We start from the raw sequence: 19,605 nt of genomic DNA, 5'->3' as shown, positions 1-19,605 counted from the left end.
GGCTGGACGGGACGGCGAGCTGCAACGCGTCGCGCGACGGACCCGTCTCTCCGGGACGGATCGCGGGACACCGGCGCGACGCGTAGTGGATGCTCTAACAAAGATGATTAATTTCTAAAAATGAAAATGCTAGTATTATTTTTACTCTTATCTTTTTTTTATTTAACTCTTTCTCTTCTTAATACACGGAACAAGAATTTCATTTACAAATGGGACATCTTGGAGAGTATTATATAGTGAAATCAGAAACTATCGCATTAGGTGATATATATATATATATATATATATATATATATACATGTAATAACAACCAAAGAAAACTTTTAATTTATACTATGTGGATTATTTAAGACTACTTGTTTTAGAAGACATGGGCCCAATCATAAACCTCTACGGTGAAACCCAGCAGCCCAAAACCCGAAGAAGAAAATGAGATCATACCAATACTAAACCCTTACAAAAGATATCCCCCTTACCGACGAATCCACCGCACCTGCCTCACACGCCGAAACCCACCGTCCAGCCTCGCCGCATTGCCGCCAGCTCTCCTTCCGCACTGCCTCGCCGGTGTGTTGCAGCATTTATTGATTTCATTCAATTCCAGAATTTATGATGTTTCGGCATTTCTGAAAATTGTCCCAAAACTTTTTCTTTATATTAGTATAGATATAAATACAGATATATATTAGAAAATATGGAGTACTGATGAAATTCCAATTCTAGCTTCTCAAGCTCATTCATCTTTGTCACCTGTAATTGTAAAACGCTAAACCCTATTGGGCAAAACTATATGTTTTCCTTTTTATTGGTCTCTGGTGGAAATCCTTATATAGTTTATCTGTAAGCTATGATTTTTCCCAATTTAGCATATTAATAATAATGTAGTGATTGAAATGTAGTACTATATGATTTTTTGTTCTTGTATCGTGTTTAGTTCTTTGGTTGACTTAGAATATTGATCTTTTCTATGTGGTCAGGTATTTCTTCAGTAATGGGGAAGAAGAAAGCTAGAAAGACAATGGAGAGTGATAGTGATATGGGATCGGACGAAGAAATGAATGACACTATTATGCATGTTAGAAGACCACTCCTTAATTTTGTGACTTTTATTAAATTTATCAGTGAAGCATTTGTTTTTCCATCTACTTATTGTGAATCTTTTATCTCTTTTTTTACCTCTTATACGTAGATGGACAGTGATGATGGCAACAATGATGATTTTCATGATGAAGATCAAGATGACTATATTGACGACGATGATAGTGAAGATGAAGATCAGGGTGAGGATGATGAAGAGGATGAGGGGGAGGAAGGCTCAGGAGAGGACAATGAGGAAGGAGAACATGGCGATGAAGATGTCCAGAAAGGCGAGGAGCTGGATGAACTGGAGAAAGAATATAGAGAACTTCAAAGCCAGGAGCAGTAAGTAATTGGACTGCTGCATTATTTGATGTTCTGCAAATTAGCTTTCTTATGAGAGAATTAAACTATAGTGGTATTTTATGTTCCATATCTTTTTTCTACTTTGTTGGCTTCTGTTATATGTGCACTTCAGTGATAAGCTGTTGCTAAATATTTGTTGGTGAAATGCTTCGTTATACGATTAAGTTGGACTTTAAAAAACTTATAGCTAAAATTTGGAAACCTTCTGAATTCCTAAGATGATACAAGAAAAACTATGTTCTTGAAGTTCAAATCAGTGTTTTGCTTCACATGTGAGAAGTGTGCAACATTTAATCTTCTCCTCTTGGAGTTCTGCTATCTCATCTCTCCATGACTGAGTATAGTATTAGTATCTAAAAACTAATAATAAATCTCAATCTCAGAATTCTTCTTAATATAGGTCAGTAAAGGAGATTGTGAGGAAGAGATACAGTATGTTGCTTGTCATGAATGCATCCTATTATCTTATCCCAATAATTGTTTTTTCTGTATCATTATCTTCTACCTACCAGCCCTCTTAGACCATTCTAGAGGAATTTCCATTTACACTTCTGTTACTTGCTAATTTACTCGGTATCATATCCAGAGACATTTGGAGGAATCTAAAGCATCGTACGGATGAGGACATTCAAAAAGGTCAAGCTGTAAAAAATCAAAGGGTACGATGTTACTGGCCCATTATATCTAGTTTATTTTTTCACTCAATGTCTAATTTTGAATTTGCTCTGAATAATGTGCATACGTTGATTTCCAACAAAGTCATTTGTACTCTCTAGCTCAACTTTTAGATCTTTTAGCAACTTTATTTTTGAGAAGATACTTTATGCTGCTTCTTGGTTTCACTGCCTTTTAAACCAGCAAGACTAGAGATGCCTTTGCTTTTATCTGTTTGCCAATCTATTTATATACTGCTCCCCTTGCTGAGTTCTACTTTTTGTTTGTTGGTAATTATACTATTATTGTGATCTTGAGTTGATATAATCCGTCTCCTCCTGTGATTAGGCTCTCTGGGATAAGACACTTGAGCTCAGATTCTTGCTGCAGAAACCATTTTCGAGTTGTAATAGACTTCCAGAGGTTGTTGCCCATTTTTCGCAAGTTATTTCATAGTAGAAAGCATGCAGTGAAACAGTATACTGACAAAAAACCTTTTGTCAACAGGAGCAGGTTAAGTCCTTATATTGTGAAGCTGATAATGAAGTTAGTGAAGCATATTCAGATCTAATTGCTTCATCAAAGAAGACATTGGATTCAATACTCGAGTTGCAGCAGGTATACTTGGTTATTTGATCATCTATCTCCTTTAGTTCATTTCGGTGCCCTATACTTTTTAATTACTTCAGTAATTTATTTTTGTGTTATAAATGTGCCTAGCCCTTCTAAAGGTTTTTTAGTGCATAACTGATGTTAATTTTCTCAGGCTCTGATGACAAACAATCCGTCTATCACTCGATTTGAAGAAGGTGTGCATGTTACATTACTAGCCTTTCTTTGTTCTTAGAAGTTCCCCATCTTGGCTATTGAAAAACCCTACCTCTAGATTATGCTTACTTGATCTGAAAGTAGTACTTATAAAATTGTAGTACGTGAAATTCTTCTTTTTCATTTTCATGTTTTTAGCCTTTGGACCATAATACTATTTGTTTCTCTAACATAGCAAATATGACCTACAAGCTTTGCAAAATGAAACTTTCACTTTATTATAAATTAATAATGCAAAAACCTCCAAATTAATATTATAAAATCATTAAATCAATTCTAGAAAGAACATGAATGTCACATAGTGAAGGATGAGTAATAGAATATGAAGTTGTAATCAACGGTTCTTATTTCGAATCCTAAAGATATTGAATTTGTCAGTGTATTTTTTGTTTAATACATAAACATGTCTTCTTTATTGAATGTTGATGTGAAATGTGGTTGGGTATTTTCTCCCAATTAGGTAATCCTGTGGGAGATTCCAAGCAATTAGATGTGCCAGGCGTCTCAGATGGGAATATTGATGAAGAATGGATTCAGATTTCCAAAATACAATCAAGGTACTTTTGTTATCTAGCAGATTTTAGCTCTTCATATTTATTTGATGAGCCACTGTTTCTCAATATCAGCTTCAGTTAAATAGTTCCTGTGCCTATGGACCATGTGTCTATAATCTTATTTGATGCGCATGTGCATCTAACCTGCTACTACATATAAAATGGAAAGTGTTAGTAAAGTGGCCTTTTTCCTTCTAAATGGAGCATACAGTCAGTCACCTTGCCTGCCACCAGCACGTGGTAGGTTGGGACAATCTGCGAGTATCCTATGTCCATCCTTCTACATGCATTGCACATGTATTATTCTAGTATTTTGATGTAATATTACAATTAACATCATGTTCTTGGCTTTTCTGGAAACATAGTGATTTTGTAATGATGTTAAGTAACTGTTCTGTCTTGCAGAATGAATTTGTTTAGAAACAAGTCAGTTGACAAATGGCATAGGAAGACCCAGGTGACAACTGGTGCAGCTGCTATTAAGGACAAATTGCATGCCTTCAATCAGGTTTCTAACAAGACCACTGAGATTTCCTCACTGCATGAGGTCTGCAACTATCTGCTTCTAACATCTTTCTCTCCTTCAGAGTATAAGTGAACAAGTGGCTGCTTACATGAGGGATCCAAGTAAAATGATTAAGGGGATGCAGCAGAATAGATCGGCTGTTACTGTATTTGGAAATGTAGGTTTTCAGTAAAGTCTTAAACCAATTTGGGTTTGGATCAACACTTTAAGTCATTTGATGATTGTGCATATGTTATTCTGCACTTTACATGAGTGCTGTGTTTTTAATCTGTTTTGACATTCTGCAGGTGCCATGCTATGCAGAGAATGTTAAGCAAGAGGTATTATTTTAATTATTTTGGGTTACTAGCAGAGATTTTGTGTGTAATTATATATTCATTTATGTAGCTATAAGGTCATATGTAACTGCATATTCCTTCTGCCCATTAAGATCATCAATCTGTCAACATCAGTGCCTCACTGAAGATTTTGTTTTCTCTGAGGTGGTCTAAATTAATGATATGTTGCATGATGTATGACTCTGGTAAATCTGTTAAGGATTAAATCTACATGCAGAATGTTACTTATACAACACGTACATTAGCAGTTTAATGAGTATTCAAATTCAATGAGTAGTTTATTGGTTCAATGCACACATCTTACGTTTATATAAGGTTAGTGATTCTCCATGGGAACAACCTATTTGCTAAAATTGTAATATAGGGGATGGGGCAAGATTTCTTATCTAAGTTTCAAGAATAAATGCAATTGAGAAGTGAAAACTTTGTAGCCTTCTTTGTAACCTGTTTGAGAACTTCTTGTAGCATTCCTTAGAAGTTATGAACATCTCGTATTGTTTGATGCCTGAATTTCTTTTATACAACTGACCAGGAGACTTCCACAAATGGTGATCCTGAACTTCTGGATGACTCAGAATTTTACCAGCAACTGTTGAAAGAGTTCTTTGAGACAGTTGACCCATCATCATCTGGTAAATTTTTATAGTTCAGCCTATTAATTGTGGTAGGAATACATTATATGGACATCTCACTACATGTTGCATCACTTGATATGTAACATCCCTAAAATAGGCCTACACGAAATTTGTTGATTTAAAAATAAAAATATAGCAATTTAGGAGTATTTGGTTTTATCATAAAATAAAAATAATAACTAAATGAAAGAATTTTTTTTCCAACTAAAAATAATATTATATAATTGAAGTGTTCAAATTATTGTTTGAATTTTATTGACAAGAGTATAATTATTTATGTGCATTAGTATGTACGATTAATTAAGAGTGTCCAATTAGTACATCACCAATGAATTAAGCTGATTCTAACATATGTGAAAGATTTAAATGTTTCCGAAAACCAATGTTGTGATAATTGAGGTAATTAAAGTAGCAGATGGATCTAGAAATAAATAAGACACATGCTTAAATATAAATCAAAGGTATTTGAATAAAATGATAATTAAATAAATTATTGTTGTAGGCAAAAAATTTTTTAAAAAAAATGCCGATTGGTCTTCTATTTAATTGGAATGTAGTGGAGAAATCTAGAGACATTGGGAATTTGTGTATGAAACTAAAAGGTGACATTTGTCCACATGAAAAACCATAAAATTTAATAATAACTGGGAGAATACTTCATATATACATATATGTAAGGAAGATACTTTAGAGGGGGGATCGGCAATTACCTCTTCCGCCACACCAAATTATTTTCTCAATACTATGCAATGTTGGATGTTAAGTCAAGGAGGGATGTGAGCTTCGACAGATAAGGTAAACTCTAATCTTAACTAAATTTTCATAGCAAAAGAAATGATGAAATTTGAGGTTTGAGGATTTAGGTTGTTGGGTATCCTTTTATATTCAAATGACCATGTGAATTATTCTTGAGTTAACAACGAAAATAAACTCAAAGAATGTGTGACGAAACATGTTTTGTTTATTGGTTAACTAATTGCTAAATTTATTTGATAAATTTGATAATGATTAAGTAATCACAGTTATTTTAGTGCTATGTTATGATTTTATTGGAATTGGGGTGTTACATGATAACTACTGTCAATTTCTCCATTTTTTGGCAAGGCTTTGTCTGGCTCTTTTAGTGTTCCTGTAGCTTCCTTTTATTTATTGGCAAGCATGGTAAAATTATTTATAGATTGTGAAATGGCGTTTTTGTTGACAGAAGTGGCTTTCTATGCCCTCAAAAGATTGCAAACAAAGAAGAGAAAAATTGTTGACCGCCGTGCTTCAAAGAGTCGCAAGATTCGGTAAGTTTAGCTTTTGTTGGCAGGAGATATGTTTAAATACTTTTCTGGGTTGGTTTGACTCTTGAAACGTTTCTCCAGGTATCATGTTCATGAAAAGATTGTAAATTTCATGGCTCCTCGGCCCGCAGATATCCATCCTACGGCCACAAAATTATTTGAAAACTTATTTGGCCTTAAATCTCAGAAATCTGCCTCTGTATCATAACAAGCTTTTACACACACACCACTAAGATGGCTCCTTAACTTGAATTTCCGTAAAACAACACTTACCGTGTCGGCCTGAAAGGAAAGGTAATGCTGAAAGCTTATGTGAGAGTCTCCGAGGATCGATATGGCGGAATTTGCAAATTGTACTAGTTACATGTTTGTTCATCAAATTTTTGTGTTTTAGTTTCAATATCATGTTTAAGAATTACTAGACTCCCATCTCTTTTGTTCAAAGAGATCTAAAGTTTTGTTTCAGTTAGATACTATCTTATTTTACTTTCAACTTTACTGTTGCTTGTCAGGTTGAATATGTTTACTATTTTACTCTTCATTTAAGATTTCTTATGAAAAAGTAGTAAGTGCAATGCACTCACAGCGCCTAAGGCCTGGGAAATGCCGGTGCGTTCTCGGCTGCAGGCCGAGGCTGCAGCCGAGGATGAGGTGTAAGACGCGGCCTGTGCTACACGGTCTTTGGCTATAACCACAAGCTGTGCCACACTGCCATGTGTTTGTTCTGTGGAAATAAAAAATAAATGTTTTTTTTTTCTCATTGATCAGCATTCTTTTATTCAATTTTTGTTCTGTTTCTCCATCGTAAAATACCTCTTCTACTCATATTTCATTTTATTCCAATTCATTTTCATCCCTTATTCTCTTTCTTTATTTTCCATCTATTCATGAAACAAAATTAGATCCAAAAAATCTATTTAATCTTTAACCATCCAAATAATACAAGTGCGTTTGCGGTTAATAATATTCGGTGTCCTTTTGAAAATATAGTACTACTAAGTAATTTTCAAAGTTTTTAAGACTCCCTAATACTGTACGAGTGACACATTTTTTTAGGAAATAAACACTCCATCTGTTCCTCATTTACGGTCATTCTTTTTCGAGACGTTCCAAAATAATTAAATTATTTCTATTTATAACAAAACGGTAATGTATTACTCTTTTTTAATTTCTCTTCTACTTTATTATTTTCACTTAACATATTAAACATTTAATGAAGTATTTCTCAACTTTTATGCCGAAAAGAAGCACCTCTATTAGAACGACACGGAATTGAGGATCTACCAGCATGTCAAAGTTAGAATTCAACTTTCTACCAGTTATAACTTCCAAGTCTAGGAAGAATATACAAAACTATATACGAAAAAAACTGTACTGTAAATAACACTAAATATACAAAATACCCTAAACAGCAAATGAAAGAGGAACAGGCTGCTCAGAAATAGTTTCTACAATGTTTCATTTTCCTTTTTTGGTTATGTAAACATGTCCATCACTTAACAGCTTCAGGAGCTGAGTTGCAGTACGGTGTGTGCAAACACACGAGCTTCGTGCACGCAAGACACACGCTAGCAAACACAATGCCAACGATGACCCCGAAAACGCTCTTCCATTTATCCAACTTAACCGCCCTTCTCACTGTGCTCCCGAAGCATGGAAATAGTCCTCCGCAAGCAAACACCAACACATGGTCCAGCCCACTGTAGTCAATCCCGGCAAGTATCGCCCCAATGGCAGATAAAGGCCCCGCCAACCCGATTAGGGCAGCAGATAAGAGGGATGCATGCCAACTGTCGGTGGCTCCAAAGATGCAACTAGCCACAGCTGTGCCACGAGGGAACCCGTGGAGGGAGACGGGGAGGACCATGTGCCTCCCGAGCCCGTAAGCTTTGGGTGCAGCTACACCTAACGCAAGCCCCTCAGAGAAAGCGTGAAGGGCGACTGCTGCACAAGCTAGGATTGACTGGAGTGTGAGCGCACTTACATTGAAACCGGTGACAGAAGATAATGTGTTAGCTGAAGTCTTCCTGTGTAGTCGAGAATTTGTGAGAATGGATGTAGGTACATGGACGAAAGCTGCTCCGAGTCCAAGAAGAAACAGGAGTGGAAGAAGCCCCATCTTAGAAGACGCAAATAGTTGGAAGGGTCGCCAGGCACCGAGGACAAAGGCAATGCCAGAGGCCATACCGGTAAGAAATGCATGTCTGAGCCTGAAAGCAAGAGCAAATGCAACGAGCGCTACACCACCGAGCAAAGGACCTAGACCGAATAGTAGAGAAACAAAGAAACCGGAAGCATCTTCTTGACTGCAAAAAAAATATAACAATGTTATGGACAAGTCTGACGAATGATGCTAAATTAATGCAATTTTGTCCGTTCCCCATTCTCTCATAAGAGAAAGATGAAGTGAATGGAAGAAAATAACTGATATCATCATGCAAATTAACACATTACAGCAAACATGTGGCTACAAACAAGGTATCTCACCTATAGTTTTGGCTCAAATGCTCAAACAGAGCACTGAGTGCCTCCATAAATGCCACAGATAGTGTAGCTGCCGATGCAACTTGAGATGGGGAAGACTCCTGCAAATAAGGGGAGTGTTAAAAAACATCTAAAGTGGAAGCCATCAGATAGGATTTGATCATGTTTGAGGGAATAACATTTCAGATTGTAAAAGAATTGAGAATCAACAGAGACATCATAGAAGGATGCTTTTCGTTTCATTACTCAATAAAACAAATATTCTATTTCTACACAATCATATTCCATGAAAAGACTCAATCAGGAAGGCATGAATTACTTTGATTTGATATTCACAAGCACATCTAGCTTTTGATGCCACACATAACTCAATAGTAATTGAAAATGGATATACTAAGGTCATCAATTCTGGCCTTAAGAGAACTTTCACTTCATTAGCCTTAATGCATTCAATATATGTTCTATATTTACCTTGAAACCATCTGGCAAGACCTCAGCCATAACCATCCAAATCATACAACCAGCAGCAAATCCAGTAGCAAATGGCAAGAACTTGTTGAATGCATCAGCACATATGAATGAAGGAACCGCTACAAGAGGCTGCATTAACAAACTACATGAGCTACTAATCTCCAACTTTACAAACAAAGATTTAACAACCTCTTCCGCCACCCCCTCGCACACACACAAAAGAAGAAAGAGCCTCTACATGCGCACCCATACACAAAAAAAAACTCAATTTTGAGTCCACAGGTTTCCAATATACACAAATAGCATCTGAGAAGTCAAGCAGTCGCAAGTCATAATTCAAAAACTAGCCAAAGATATTTATCCTTACATTACCCCAATAAGATCCAGCCCCACAGAATCAACAATAAGTGGTTCCAAAATATATTGATTATTTCTCACCTGTTCCAAATGGAATATATTATTGATACCGCGAAAAATATAAGTACATCCTCCCTGTTTAATCTCTTACATCTATTTCATTTTGTATTTTGAGGTTAGTAAATTATGCATAATTCTTCCATGATCAGGATTAACTACCTGTGGTAGTGACGTAATCACACTCCATATCATGGCATTCTGTGGAGACACTCCTCTTGACGCAAGAACCATGCTAACAGCCAGGCCCTCAGGTATATTGTGCACAGCAATAGCCAACGTCACCAATATCCCTTGTGATAAGCCCTTAGAGCCAGCAAATGACACTCCCACACCAGATCCCTCCCCAAAAGAATGGAGAGTCATGATTCCAACAACAAGAATGATTTTAGTAGCATCTGCTCCCTTTATGTCCAGCATGCTCATTTCACCATATTGCTCAAGAAACTGAGATAAAAAACACACACACACACACAATAGAATGTTTTTAGCAGTCTAATAAAGGAAAGCCCTAGAAATCCAAAGTGCAAATAATGGCATGAAGTTTCAGTAAGCTTCTCTAAAATGAACAAAAAATGTGGATTAGAAGATAAAAAAACCTTTGTCCTAGAGCTACTTGGGACAATAAAATTTCAGAGTAACAGCAACGGGCAACCCAATTATTCTTAAAGTGATTAAAAAGAGAGCAGGACGCTAATAAAATTTGTTATCTGTTACATAGTTCAAAAGAAGGCCTTCTCATTGGATATAATGTTCTTTATTATGCTAATGTTATAGTAATAAACAAAATCTAGATACACTTCTATTGACATGGATGCCATAGCACAAACCTCATTAAGTGATGGAAAGGGGTCTGGGTCACTTGTGATAGGATCAATTTATCATCATTTTTCCTAAAGTAATTTCATTCATGTTATGAAAATAGAGACTATTATTGAGCATGTATATCCTCTAGCATTTCAATAAACAACACAAGTCTGTTAGGTATGAGTGTGCATTGGATAACCACGTCACCACATTCAACAACATAGAGAAATTTTGCAACATAAAATCATAGAATCATATCATGAAAGCCAGTTTGACTTTAAAGATGACATAATATTACCGTCAAAAAGATTTACCTTCTTGCATAGCAAGATGAAAACACCACCAGACAAAATACCCATCACAACCCAACTGCCACTTCCATGGCCCTGCCCTTCTTGTATAAGATCAAAGCTTGCAGCGAGCATTACTCCAGCTGCCATTCCGTTGCATATCCCAGCCAATTTGGGATCAAGTTCCATAAAAAAGAATGGGAGAGCTCCCAAACCAGTAGCTGCAGCCATTGCCAGTGTGCAAATTGCAACAGTTAACACCGACACTCTTCCATTTCCGTCCTGCCACCCACCCGTTTCGTCATTGATATGCTCTGTACCAGATCCATCTATCACACCACCACCTTCTGCATTCCTCCGCGGAGCAGTTATTATTCTGTGTAAAGTCTGATGATCTTGTTCCGCTGTTATACTATGACTAAATGTTACAGCAAAGAGGCATACCAAAAGAAGCTGGTTCACTCTAATACCCATCATTTTTTGCTTCACACAATGGAATCACTCGATCATCAAATGCATGTATTAGTGTGTTCCTTACCAAGCCCAATGAAAAGGGCAAAAAAATAATTCCTGGCCTACGGCACTTCACAGTTATAGCTTAGTGATTGCCAATTACTGCTCTCCACGCACGAATGTTGAATTAGGTAATACCGTCCCTGATGCTGCTAAAAGCAAAAGATTCAGCAAGGAAAAACCATCATAAACAAAGAACAAGAGGACTCAAAATGCAGCAATAATATTCACAAGCAAGATAATGCGACAACATACGATGAAATCATTAAAACATTAAGAACTAGCTCTTTTAGTGTCTCAGTCAAGTGGCACAAGTCCATCACAACAGGATCTGTGAATTTTCTTCGTATAACTCTATAGCTGGCCTAATTCAAATCACAATTTTTGGCTAGTACAACAACATCAACAAAACAAATCGCCTAGTTTCAACTTTCTAAAAGTTATCAAGCACGACAAACTTTGATTAGACACAGTGTGATCAAGAATCATAAATCCCCAAAGCCCCACACAATTTCAGATAAGTAAACACATAAAATCCAACCGTCTCCAACCCCATCAAAACAAATAAGAGCATAAAATTAATAGCTTGATTAATTCCAGAAACAAAAGAATTATTGACTCAATCATCAAGAAATGAACTCAAAAGGTGAGTACAACCCATTTACATACAAATGGGAAGGCACAAAATCTCAATCTCCAAGGGATTTTGCTATGTTGCCTGAAGAAAAAAAACAAAATTGTAACCCAAATTTGACACCAATTTTGAGCCGATCAACGGAAACGCACCTTTCCAAATCCGTACAACCAATGAACGGATGATGTTGACGATGATGGTGATAGGTTGCAAATGCACTATCTCACCACCACCATCATAAATTTATTTGTAATTCACAATCTGATTTCTGATTATGAATGCCAAAACCGTGGACCGCCGCCCCTTGTTTATACGTTATTCTTTAACAATATGAATTTATGATGATTTCCAACTTTAAAGAAACAAAATTTGGGGGTTTTGTTTCTTCTTCTCTTTATTGATTTTTTGTAATCAAAATGTTGACTTTATTCAAGAAAAAGCAAAAGATGGTGGGACAAAACAAATTAACTTGTTTTTAGGGTTTTTATGAAAATGTTTAAAATTTGTGGTAGTAATATTATCTAATAATGTCTTTTTTAATAATGCAAGCTACACATTTAATTAATTAATTAATTACTCCTACTTAAGTGCAAGTCAAAGGTAATTAGGCAATTGTGTGTCTAATTTCAACACGCATTTGTTGATATTGTCCTTCTTTCACTCGGGCAAAATTCTTGAAATAATTCCAAATGGGAACTAGATTTCCAAAATGAGCTGCTACATTTTTTTCCTACGTAAGGACGTTACGCATTTTACATTAAAATGTTGCACAATCTTGATATTCATAACTCTATAAGCACGTTGTTATGTGTCAATAAGCACACATTCAAATTAAGTGTGAGCATGCTAAGACCGTCTCATCCCTTAACTATTCATGGGCCTCACTGTACTTTTCACTTCATCTTTTAACTAAGAGACGGAACCTGCAACCCTCCATCTCTTATCTCATCCCTTAACTATTCATTCAATTTCATTTTTTTATTTTTATTTACAATAAATTCAATAAATAAAAACACAATTCATTAAAAATAAAATTACAACTTAAAATTCTTAAAAAATTAAAAAAAACATAATTAAAAATCCTAAAAATTTAAAAATACATAATTTAATTTCTTCTGCTCACTCTCTAAATTCAAAATCTCAAAGCGCAAAGAAGCAGAAGAAAGATCATGTGCGTCTACCGGTTGCCAAATTTTGCCCAAATGTACTCCATTAGATCATCTTGGAGTTGGGCGTGGGCGGTAGAATCACGTGTCCTTGCCCGAATAGACAACCGATATTACAAAGACGGATGCACTCCGCTGCGAGGCGGACTACTTGCGGTAGAGCTTCCGGGGGTTTCTGGGTCGAACCAATTTCCTGCCTCGGGTCCTTCGTCGGTGACAATCATGTTGTGCAAGATTATGCATTTATACATGATGTCGACCATACTCTCCATGGACCACGTACGAGCCGGGGCTTTGATAATGTTGAAACGCGCTTGGAGAACCCCGAACGCCCTCTCTATATCCTTGCGAGCAGCCTCCTGCTTCTTCGCAAAAAGAGCCTATTTTTCATTCACCGGCCTGTTGAACGTCTTCACGAAGGTTGGCCACTTCGGGTAGATGCCGTCGGTAAGATAGTACCCCATTTTATACTGCCGGTTGTTAGTGATGAAGTTGATGGCCGGCGCTTTACCATCCAAAACTTCGGCGAAGAGGTCGGATTGGTTGAGCACGTTGATGTCGTTGTTCGATCCGGGGACCCTGAAGTACGCATGCCAAATCCATAGCCGGTAGTCGGCAACGGCCTCGAGTATAACGGTGGGGTGGGTGCCTTTGTGGCCGCTCGTGTATGACCCCCTCCACGCCATAGGACAATTCTTCCATTGCCAATGCATGCAATCGACGCTGCCAAGCATCCCTGGGAATCCGTGCACTTCTTCTGAAGATGGAGTAGAAACTGACAATCTGTCGCGCTTGGCTTCCGGAGAAATTCGTCGGTGAAGGTTGCCCAGAAGCCTTTGCAGAATTGCATCAAGCACATTCTCCAAGTGCTTTCTCCAATGTGGAGGTATTCGTCGAACAAATCCGCCGTTTGTCCAGTCGCAAGCTGACGGATTGCTGCAGTACATTTCTGCAGTGTCGTGTGACTGGGACGGCCGACGGCGTCTAACCCTTCTTGGAAGAACTCTTCTCGGGCTGCCAATGTATTTGCGATGTGGAGAAATAGCGGTCGCCGCATGCAGAAATGGCGACGGAAGTAGGTATCTCTTCATACCGGGTTATCACAGAAGTAGTCGCGTACTAACCTTGCGGCGGCTTCCTCCCGGTTACGATGAATGTAATCCGGGATCGTCTTTGGGACGGCGCGGCTTCCTCCGCCTCCCTACGTCGATCTTCTTTAACGGTGGGACGGGCGTCTCAACGGGCTGGGGACGAGACAGGACGCTGCAACGCGTCCCGCGGCCGTCTCATCTCGGAGAGACGAGATAAGGGACAACCGCGAGACGCGTTGCGGGTGCCCTAAGTATGCGAATTGGTTAGCCAATGACAGATTGCCACATTGTTTTTCTAATTTTGAATTTTGAATTTTGTTCTTTTTTATAGTTTGTATAAATTGAATATTGTTTACATGGACTATAATTATATAATTTTCACTTTAGATGCCATTTTATTTTTTTAAATTATGTCCATTTATTTTTTATTTTAATAATATAATATTTTTAATTGTGTAAATTTTAGTTATTTAATAAAATTATTTTTTTATTTTTAAATTTTTATTGTAATGTATAAATAATTTTTTTGTTTATTGTTTTTAGCGAATTAAAGTTTAGTGATAGTGTTGACAATGTTTATCTTATGTTTCGTTCGTGTTATTTTTTTTGGCCTGTCTCAAGCCACGCAATTTCCACTGTTTGAGCTTGATATCAATCCTATGCCCTACCCGCTCCGCTCTCCTCTCTTCTCCTTTTACTTCATGACTTTGTCCGCTCTCATCTCTCAAAATCAACCTCCTCTTTGGAGGTTGTCAAGATTTGATACGAGACATTAATGTCATATCTTTCATATCTTTTATTTAGTTATCTTTTGATTCATAGTATCTTTTCATATATTGTTTTCTTGTTCCATAAGCTAGTATTCTAGTATTATAAATATGGATAGGTTGTTATCATTTTATTCATTCAACCAATTAATGAAATCAGTATTTCGCCCAACTTGGCTTGAATCACAAAACTCTAATTCTCTATCCCTGCAGACGAGAACCTCTCTCGCGCCCAGCACCCCCTCTGCCGGACGTCTTCGCTGACCCAAACCTCTTGGGCGCTCGACGACCACGGCTTCGGTTTCTTGATTGTGTGGAATTCGAACGTTACGGAAGGTTACCCTTAACAACTGGTGCTTTCATCGTGAGCGCACCCTCCACAACACCGATCGAACCATAGCTACGTCGCTGCCCGACGAGAAACCACCACACAACAACTAGCCACATCTACGCCGCTGCCCGACGAGAATCCACCCACGCACACCAACTAGCCACGCCGTTGCCCGACGGATTCATTCCGTGCATCCATTCATCCCAATTCAAGGTCGATTTCTACGGCTAAGAAATCTCACCCACAACATCATTTTCGTTTATATTAGTTCTTCACCCTCGTCACCATTGCCACCCTCTGGCATCCGAAGAAGACCTTGAGATGCCAAATTTGGAAGACTCTTATACAACTAAGTTGTTTGATCGCATACACGCTGCGATTACCAAACTGGAGACCCGGTTGGACACAACAGATCGGCGCATTGACAACCTCCGTCCACCCACTCAGCCAGAGCCAAAACCACCCTACGTCTCACGCCGCTTGGATCCACCTAATCGTCGCCCACGAACGGGATACCCGCCCATCGGGTACCGCGATCGCACGCAGGATGCGCGGGCTCGACCCCGCAGCGGCTACGCCGAGAGAAGCCACCTATTTGATCGCGGAGATCAACGAATCCAACTAGGGGGGGATCGCCACCCGATTCGCGCAACACAGCCGCACCGCCCGACTTGCTGGGACCCACCGACGCAGCAGCAGGACCGCGGCTACCCGACCTTAGATCACCAGTCCCGACACGCGGGGATGTGCTGGGACTGACCTCATCATCAGGAGGAAGTGCGAGTGCCGCGAGGCCAGTCCTCCTGCCACCAGCCCTGCCACACCGCCGACCGGCCACCGCGCTTGATCCTCCCACCGCGGGACCTGTACGGTCAGCCCGCGCGTGTGACTAATCAAACCCCGTACCAGCCTCCGCGCTTGCCTAACTGTTAGGATACACTCAGGCGGCAAACCGATCACTTCCGGCAGCAGCGCAGCCCACGCCCGGGCACACAACCTTGCCAACACTCACCCTCAGGTTACTGGCCCGCACAGCAGCGTCGGCACGCCTACGGGAAGCAGCAGCAGACACACGCCTATAGGCAGCAACACCAACCTGTTGCTGCACATATGGAGCCACTCAATCGGTTTGGCGATTCCTGACCTCGACATCAATCAAACCCAACACTGGTCTTTGAGCATTTGCCGTACACCTGCACGCTTTCAGACGCGGCGCTGCAAAATCCCGATGCCGAATACCAGCCACATGAGCCACCGGTGCGTATGGAGCCGTCGGACTGTATTTTCCAACCCCTGTCGCAGCCACCACAACCACATTGCTGTCAGAATGCAGCTGATGAGGAAAGATGCATTGGAGAAGTCATTACTCATACACATTCACCAAACCTTGACGAGTGTTTGGATAGTTATGTGTGTGGATATGCATATGAATTGAGAGACCAAGACGAAGACCATTATTCTTCATCGAGTTTCGTTGCGCCGATTGAGTATTCATGTGAGGTTACAAGAGATTTTGACTATTATTCGAAGCGCAGGACGGTGGAAGAGGAGCATTGTGAAACTTGGGCAGTATGCTTTTAATGGACTCTAAATCCGAGACAAAAGTGGAAGATGTATGTGGCGATGATGCTTCTAATTCGGATGCTACTGGTGTATCAATTTCGTCTATTGCCTTGCTTGGTGAAAAGCATGGAGTTGAGGAGGATAGAGCTGTAAGTCCTGCAGACCACCAAGTTTCAGCTTCTAAAGAAATATATTGGTCGTGCAGCTCCGATGTGAATAACATCCTCTCAACAGCGCATCTGCCAGCTGCTGCATTGTCGGATGTCGACGGGGATTTCAAGTGTTTGTTGCAGGGACATACACACAACGAGTGGGACATCTGCTTGGTAAGCAATCATTCCGTGCAAGAATATATAGGGAGACGTTCAGTTGTTCGATATGCATTTGATCCAGGAGGAGACGCCTCGCAATAGCTTTTGCTGTCAACTCTCGTCACTGGTTCATGGTTTCCACCTTGAGGACAAGATGGATTTTAATCGTGGGGGAGTTGATACGAGACATTAATGCCATATCTTCCATATCTTTTATTTAGTTATCTTTTGATTCATATTATCTTTTCATATATTGTTTTCTTGTTCCATAAGCTAGTATTCTAGTATTATAAATAGGGATAGGTTGTTATCATTTTATTCATTCCACCAATTAATGAAATCAGTATTTCGCTCAACTTGGCTTGAATCACAAAACTCTAATTCTCTATCGCTGCCGACGAGAACCTCTCTCGCGCCCAGCACACCCTCTGACGGACGTCTTCGCCGACCCAAACCTCTTGGGCGCTCGACGACCACTGCTTCGGTTTCTTGATTGTGTGGAATTCGAACGTTAAGGAAGGTTACCCTTAACATGATTCCAGTCGGATCTAAGTCTTTTTTCCTCCAAAGCTCTTTGTTCTTGCGAGATAATTGGACATTTGGACTGTTAGGGTTTCGTTAATTTTTGCCACAAATTTTGGATCTAAGACAATTTTTTCTTTCAAAGATCTCCGTTGTTGTGGCTGTGATATTTACTAGTCAGTTCTGAGCCATTAATTTTCTAAATCTCCATGTTATTCTTGATTGTTGGGTTGTTTGTGTTTTGCTCAGTTTTGCTATAAAATTTGTTGTTTGGGATTTCATTGTTCTTCATTATTCTTGTTATTGGGTCAGGGAAAAATTTATTATTTTAATCACAATAGAAGTTGCAAACTACTATGATAATTGTATTGTGATCATTAACTTATACAGTATGTTCGATTTGTAAGATTGTATCTCAAGATTAAATTTGTATTGTGTTTGGTTAATGAGATAATTAGTTTTAGTTAATCTCTTATGACTAAAATAATCTCACAACTCAATCATAGATTATATCTTGGTGTATTTTATCTAGGAAACCGAACATTGCCTTGAAATATTTTAACAATAAGGCATGCTCACTTTTTGATAAATACCAAGAAATGATGTCAAATCGTATATTCCTACGGTTGAGTGTTGTCGAATTAATTCATTGGAGTCTGAAAAATAAGCAACCCTTGCTTCCCACCTCATCATCCATCTACAGTCTTTTGAATATGCTTTTGAATAAATATTTGAAATAATGAGGCAAAATCGACTAACCTTCCGCAAAATTTAAATATGCACACGTAATATAACACATGCTGTAGCGTTATGTGTCAACGCTATATCTAGACGTGCACAAACCGAACCGGCCCCGCGGTTAACCGCAGGTTCATGAACCGGAACCGGCGGTTTGAACTGTCCGGCGGGTTACCGGTTAACACGGGCCGGTTCAGGGTCGGCAAAATCATAAACCGTGAACAGGCGGTTCGGCGGTTTGAACCGCCGGTTCAACGGTTCAAACGGCTAACTCCGGGGTAGGTTCGTAGGGTTTCAGAGTAGGGAGCAGATAAACCGGCGGTTTCTGACGAAAACCGCCGGTTTATGACGAAAAACGGCGGTTCAAACCAGTTTCCGCCGGTTCCGGGAACTTTTCAGGGATAGGGCCAGGTTGCGGCGCATAGGCATGCTAAACGGTCAGAAACCGGCGGTTTTGTGTCAGAAAACCGTGGACTAAACCGCCGGTTTTGTGGTTGAACCGCCGGTTCAGGCGGTAAACCGCCGGTTCGGCCGAAATTTGAAATTTTTTCTTTTTTTTTATTTCTTCCAATTTTACTCCTATAAATACCCCACTTCCCCTTCATTTCTCCTCACCCCATTCTTGTGTTAATAAGAATTTCTCTTCTCAATCTCAATTTCTCTATTCTCTCCTCATTCTGTTGAATTGCTCAAGTTGTTTACTAGTTTCTACTTACTACTATATTTGTTATTGTGCTCGTAATTCATCACTTATACTCCATACTTATTCCATCCATACTACTTTCATTTATCACTATGTCTTCTTCTCGTGGTGATCGGGGCAAGGGAATTGCCCAAGATCAAAGTACTAGTCGTCCCTCAAAATCAAGGCGACCTAGTCGTCGAGAAATTATGGAAGAGGTTTCCCGAGTGTAGGCTGAACACATGCAAGTAAGTAATGAAAAATTATTTTTCCAATTCATATTTCCTAATTTCATAAAATTGAGTTCATAATTTTTTTGCGTTCATACTTATAAGTTATAACTTCAACTTATATAATATTTGTAGATAGAAAAAGATCATAGGACCGCCATGCTACTCGCTGAAATGCAACAAGGTGGGGGTAGGGGAGGTGGTTCCCAACAAGCTGACGAGTTCGACGTTGCTATATCGTCGGACTCGGACACCAACGAGGATAGATCTCATTCTCGTATTCCGTCTAGCACCAGCGGAAATGAGGAGATGCCTCCTCCCCCTCCA

The 19,605-nt window shown here is 39.2% G+C and overlaps 2 protein-coding genes across 4 annotated transcripts; one reads left to right on the top strand and one right to left on the bottom strand.

Annotated features, from left to right (window-relative positions):
* The first annotated feature begins 399 nt into the window (after window positions 1-399).
* LOC121747984 (putative uncharacterized protein DDB_G0270496) lies at window positions 400-6,757 on the top strand. The gene is made up of 14 exons (XM_042142180.1): window positions 400-567; window positions 978-1,075; window positions 1,190-1,422; window positions 2,030-2,102; window positions 2,446-2,520; window positions 2,605-2,715; window positions 2,864-2,906; window positions 3,386-3,482; window positions 3,885-3,987; window positions 4,067-4,162; window positions 4,293-4,325; window positions 4,876-4,975; window positions 6,183-6,267; window positions 6,346-6,757. Exons 2-14 carry the CDS (start codon window positions 992-994, stop codon window positions 6,470-6,472), a joined length of 1,260 nt encoding a protein of 419 aa, XP_041998114.1. The 5' UTR covers window positions 400-567; window positions 978-991; the 3' UTR covers window positions 6,473-6,757.
* Window positions 6,758-7,536: 779 nt separating this feature from the next.
* LOC121748850 (putative zinc transporter At3g08650) lies at window positions 7,537-12,277 on the bottom strand. Of its 3 annotated transcripts, none has more exons than XM_042143394.1 (6): window positions 12,030-12,277; window positions 10,755-11,395; window positions 9,796-10,080; window positions 9,220-9,348; window positions 8,752-8,849; window positions 7,537-8,570 (listed from the first exon to the last, which is right to left on the bottom strand). In XM_042143394.1, the coding sequence occupies exons 2-6, from the start codon at window positions 11,205-11,207 to the stop codon at window positions 7,757-7,759; spliced, it is 1,779 nt and encodes a 592-aa protein (XP_041999328.1). In that variant the 5' UTR covers window positions 11,208-11,395; window positions 12,030-12,277; the 3' UTR covers window positions 7,537-7,756. The 3 variants fall into 3 exon arrangements, with proteins under 3 accessions (XP_041999328.1, XP_041999327.1, XP_041999329.1); XM_042143393.1 differs by having other exon boundaries at window positions 10,755-11,392; XM_042143395.1 differs by lacking the exon at window positions 12,030-12,277 and adding an exon at window positions 11,913-11,961 and having other exon boundaries at window positions 10,755-11,392.
* Window positions 12,278-19,605: the final 7,328 nt, after the last annotated feature.

This window comes from Salvia splendens, chromosome 9 (genome assembly GCF_004379255.2).
Source record: "Salvia splendens isolate huo1 chromosome 9, SspV2, whole genome shotgun sequence".
Classification (NCBI taxonomy): domain Eukaryota; kingdom Viridiplantae; phylum Streptophyta; class Magnoliopsida; order Lamiales; family Lamiaceae; genus Salvia; species Salvia splendens.
Note: the sequence above shows the minus strand (reverse complement) of the source record. Positions and strands in the feature narration are given on the sequence as shown.

What these genes read in the sequence shown, in the direction of transcription:
- LOC121747984 (XM_042142180.1), top strand. Translation starts at nt 992, where the DNA reads ATGGGGAAGAAGAAAGCTAGAAAGACAATGGAGAGTGATAGTGATATG. An exon ending in AAGCTGTAAAAAATCAAAGG is followed by an intron (nt 2,103 to 2,445) that starts GTACGATGTTAC and finishes TCCTGTGATTAG; the next exon opens with GCTCTCTGGGATAAGACACT. An exon ending in ATTTCCAAAATACAATCAAG is followed by an intron (nt 3,483 to 3,884) that starts GTACTTTTGTTA and finishes TCTGTCTTGCAG; the next exon opens with AATGAATTTGTTTAGAAACA.
- LOC121748850 (XM_042143394.1), bottom strand. Translation starts at nt 11,207, where the DNA reads ATGATGGGTATTAGAGTGAACCAGCTTCTTTTGGTATGCCTCTTTGCT. An exon ending in TGATTACGTCACTACCACAG is followed by an intron (nt 9,349 to 9,795) that starts GTAGTTAATCCT and finishes TTGTTAATGCAG; the next exon opens with CCTCTTGTAGCGGTTCCTTC. An exon ending in TCTTGCCAGATGGTTTCAAG is followed by an intron (nt 8,850 to 9,219) that starts GTAAATATAGAA and finishes CCTTATTTGCAG; the next exon opens with GAGTCTTCCCCATCTCAAGT.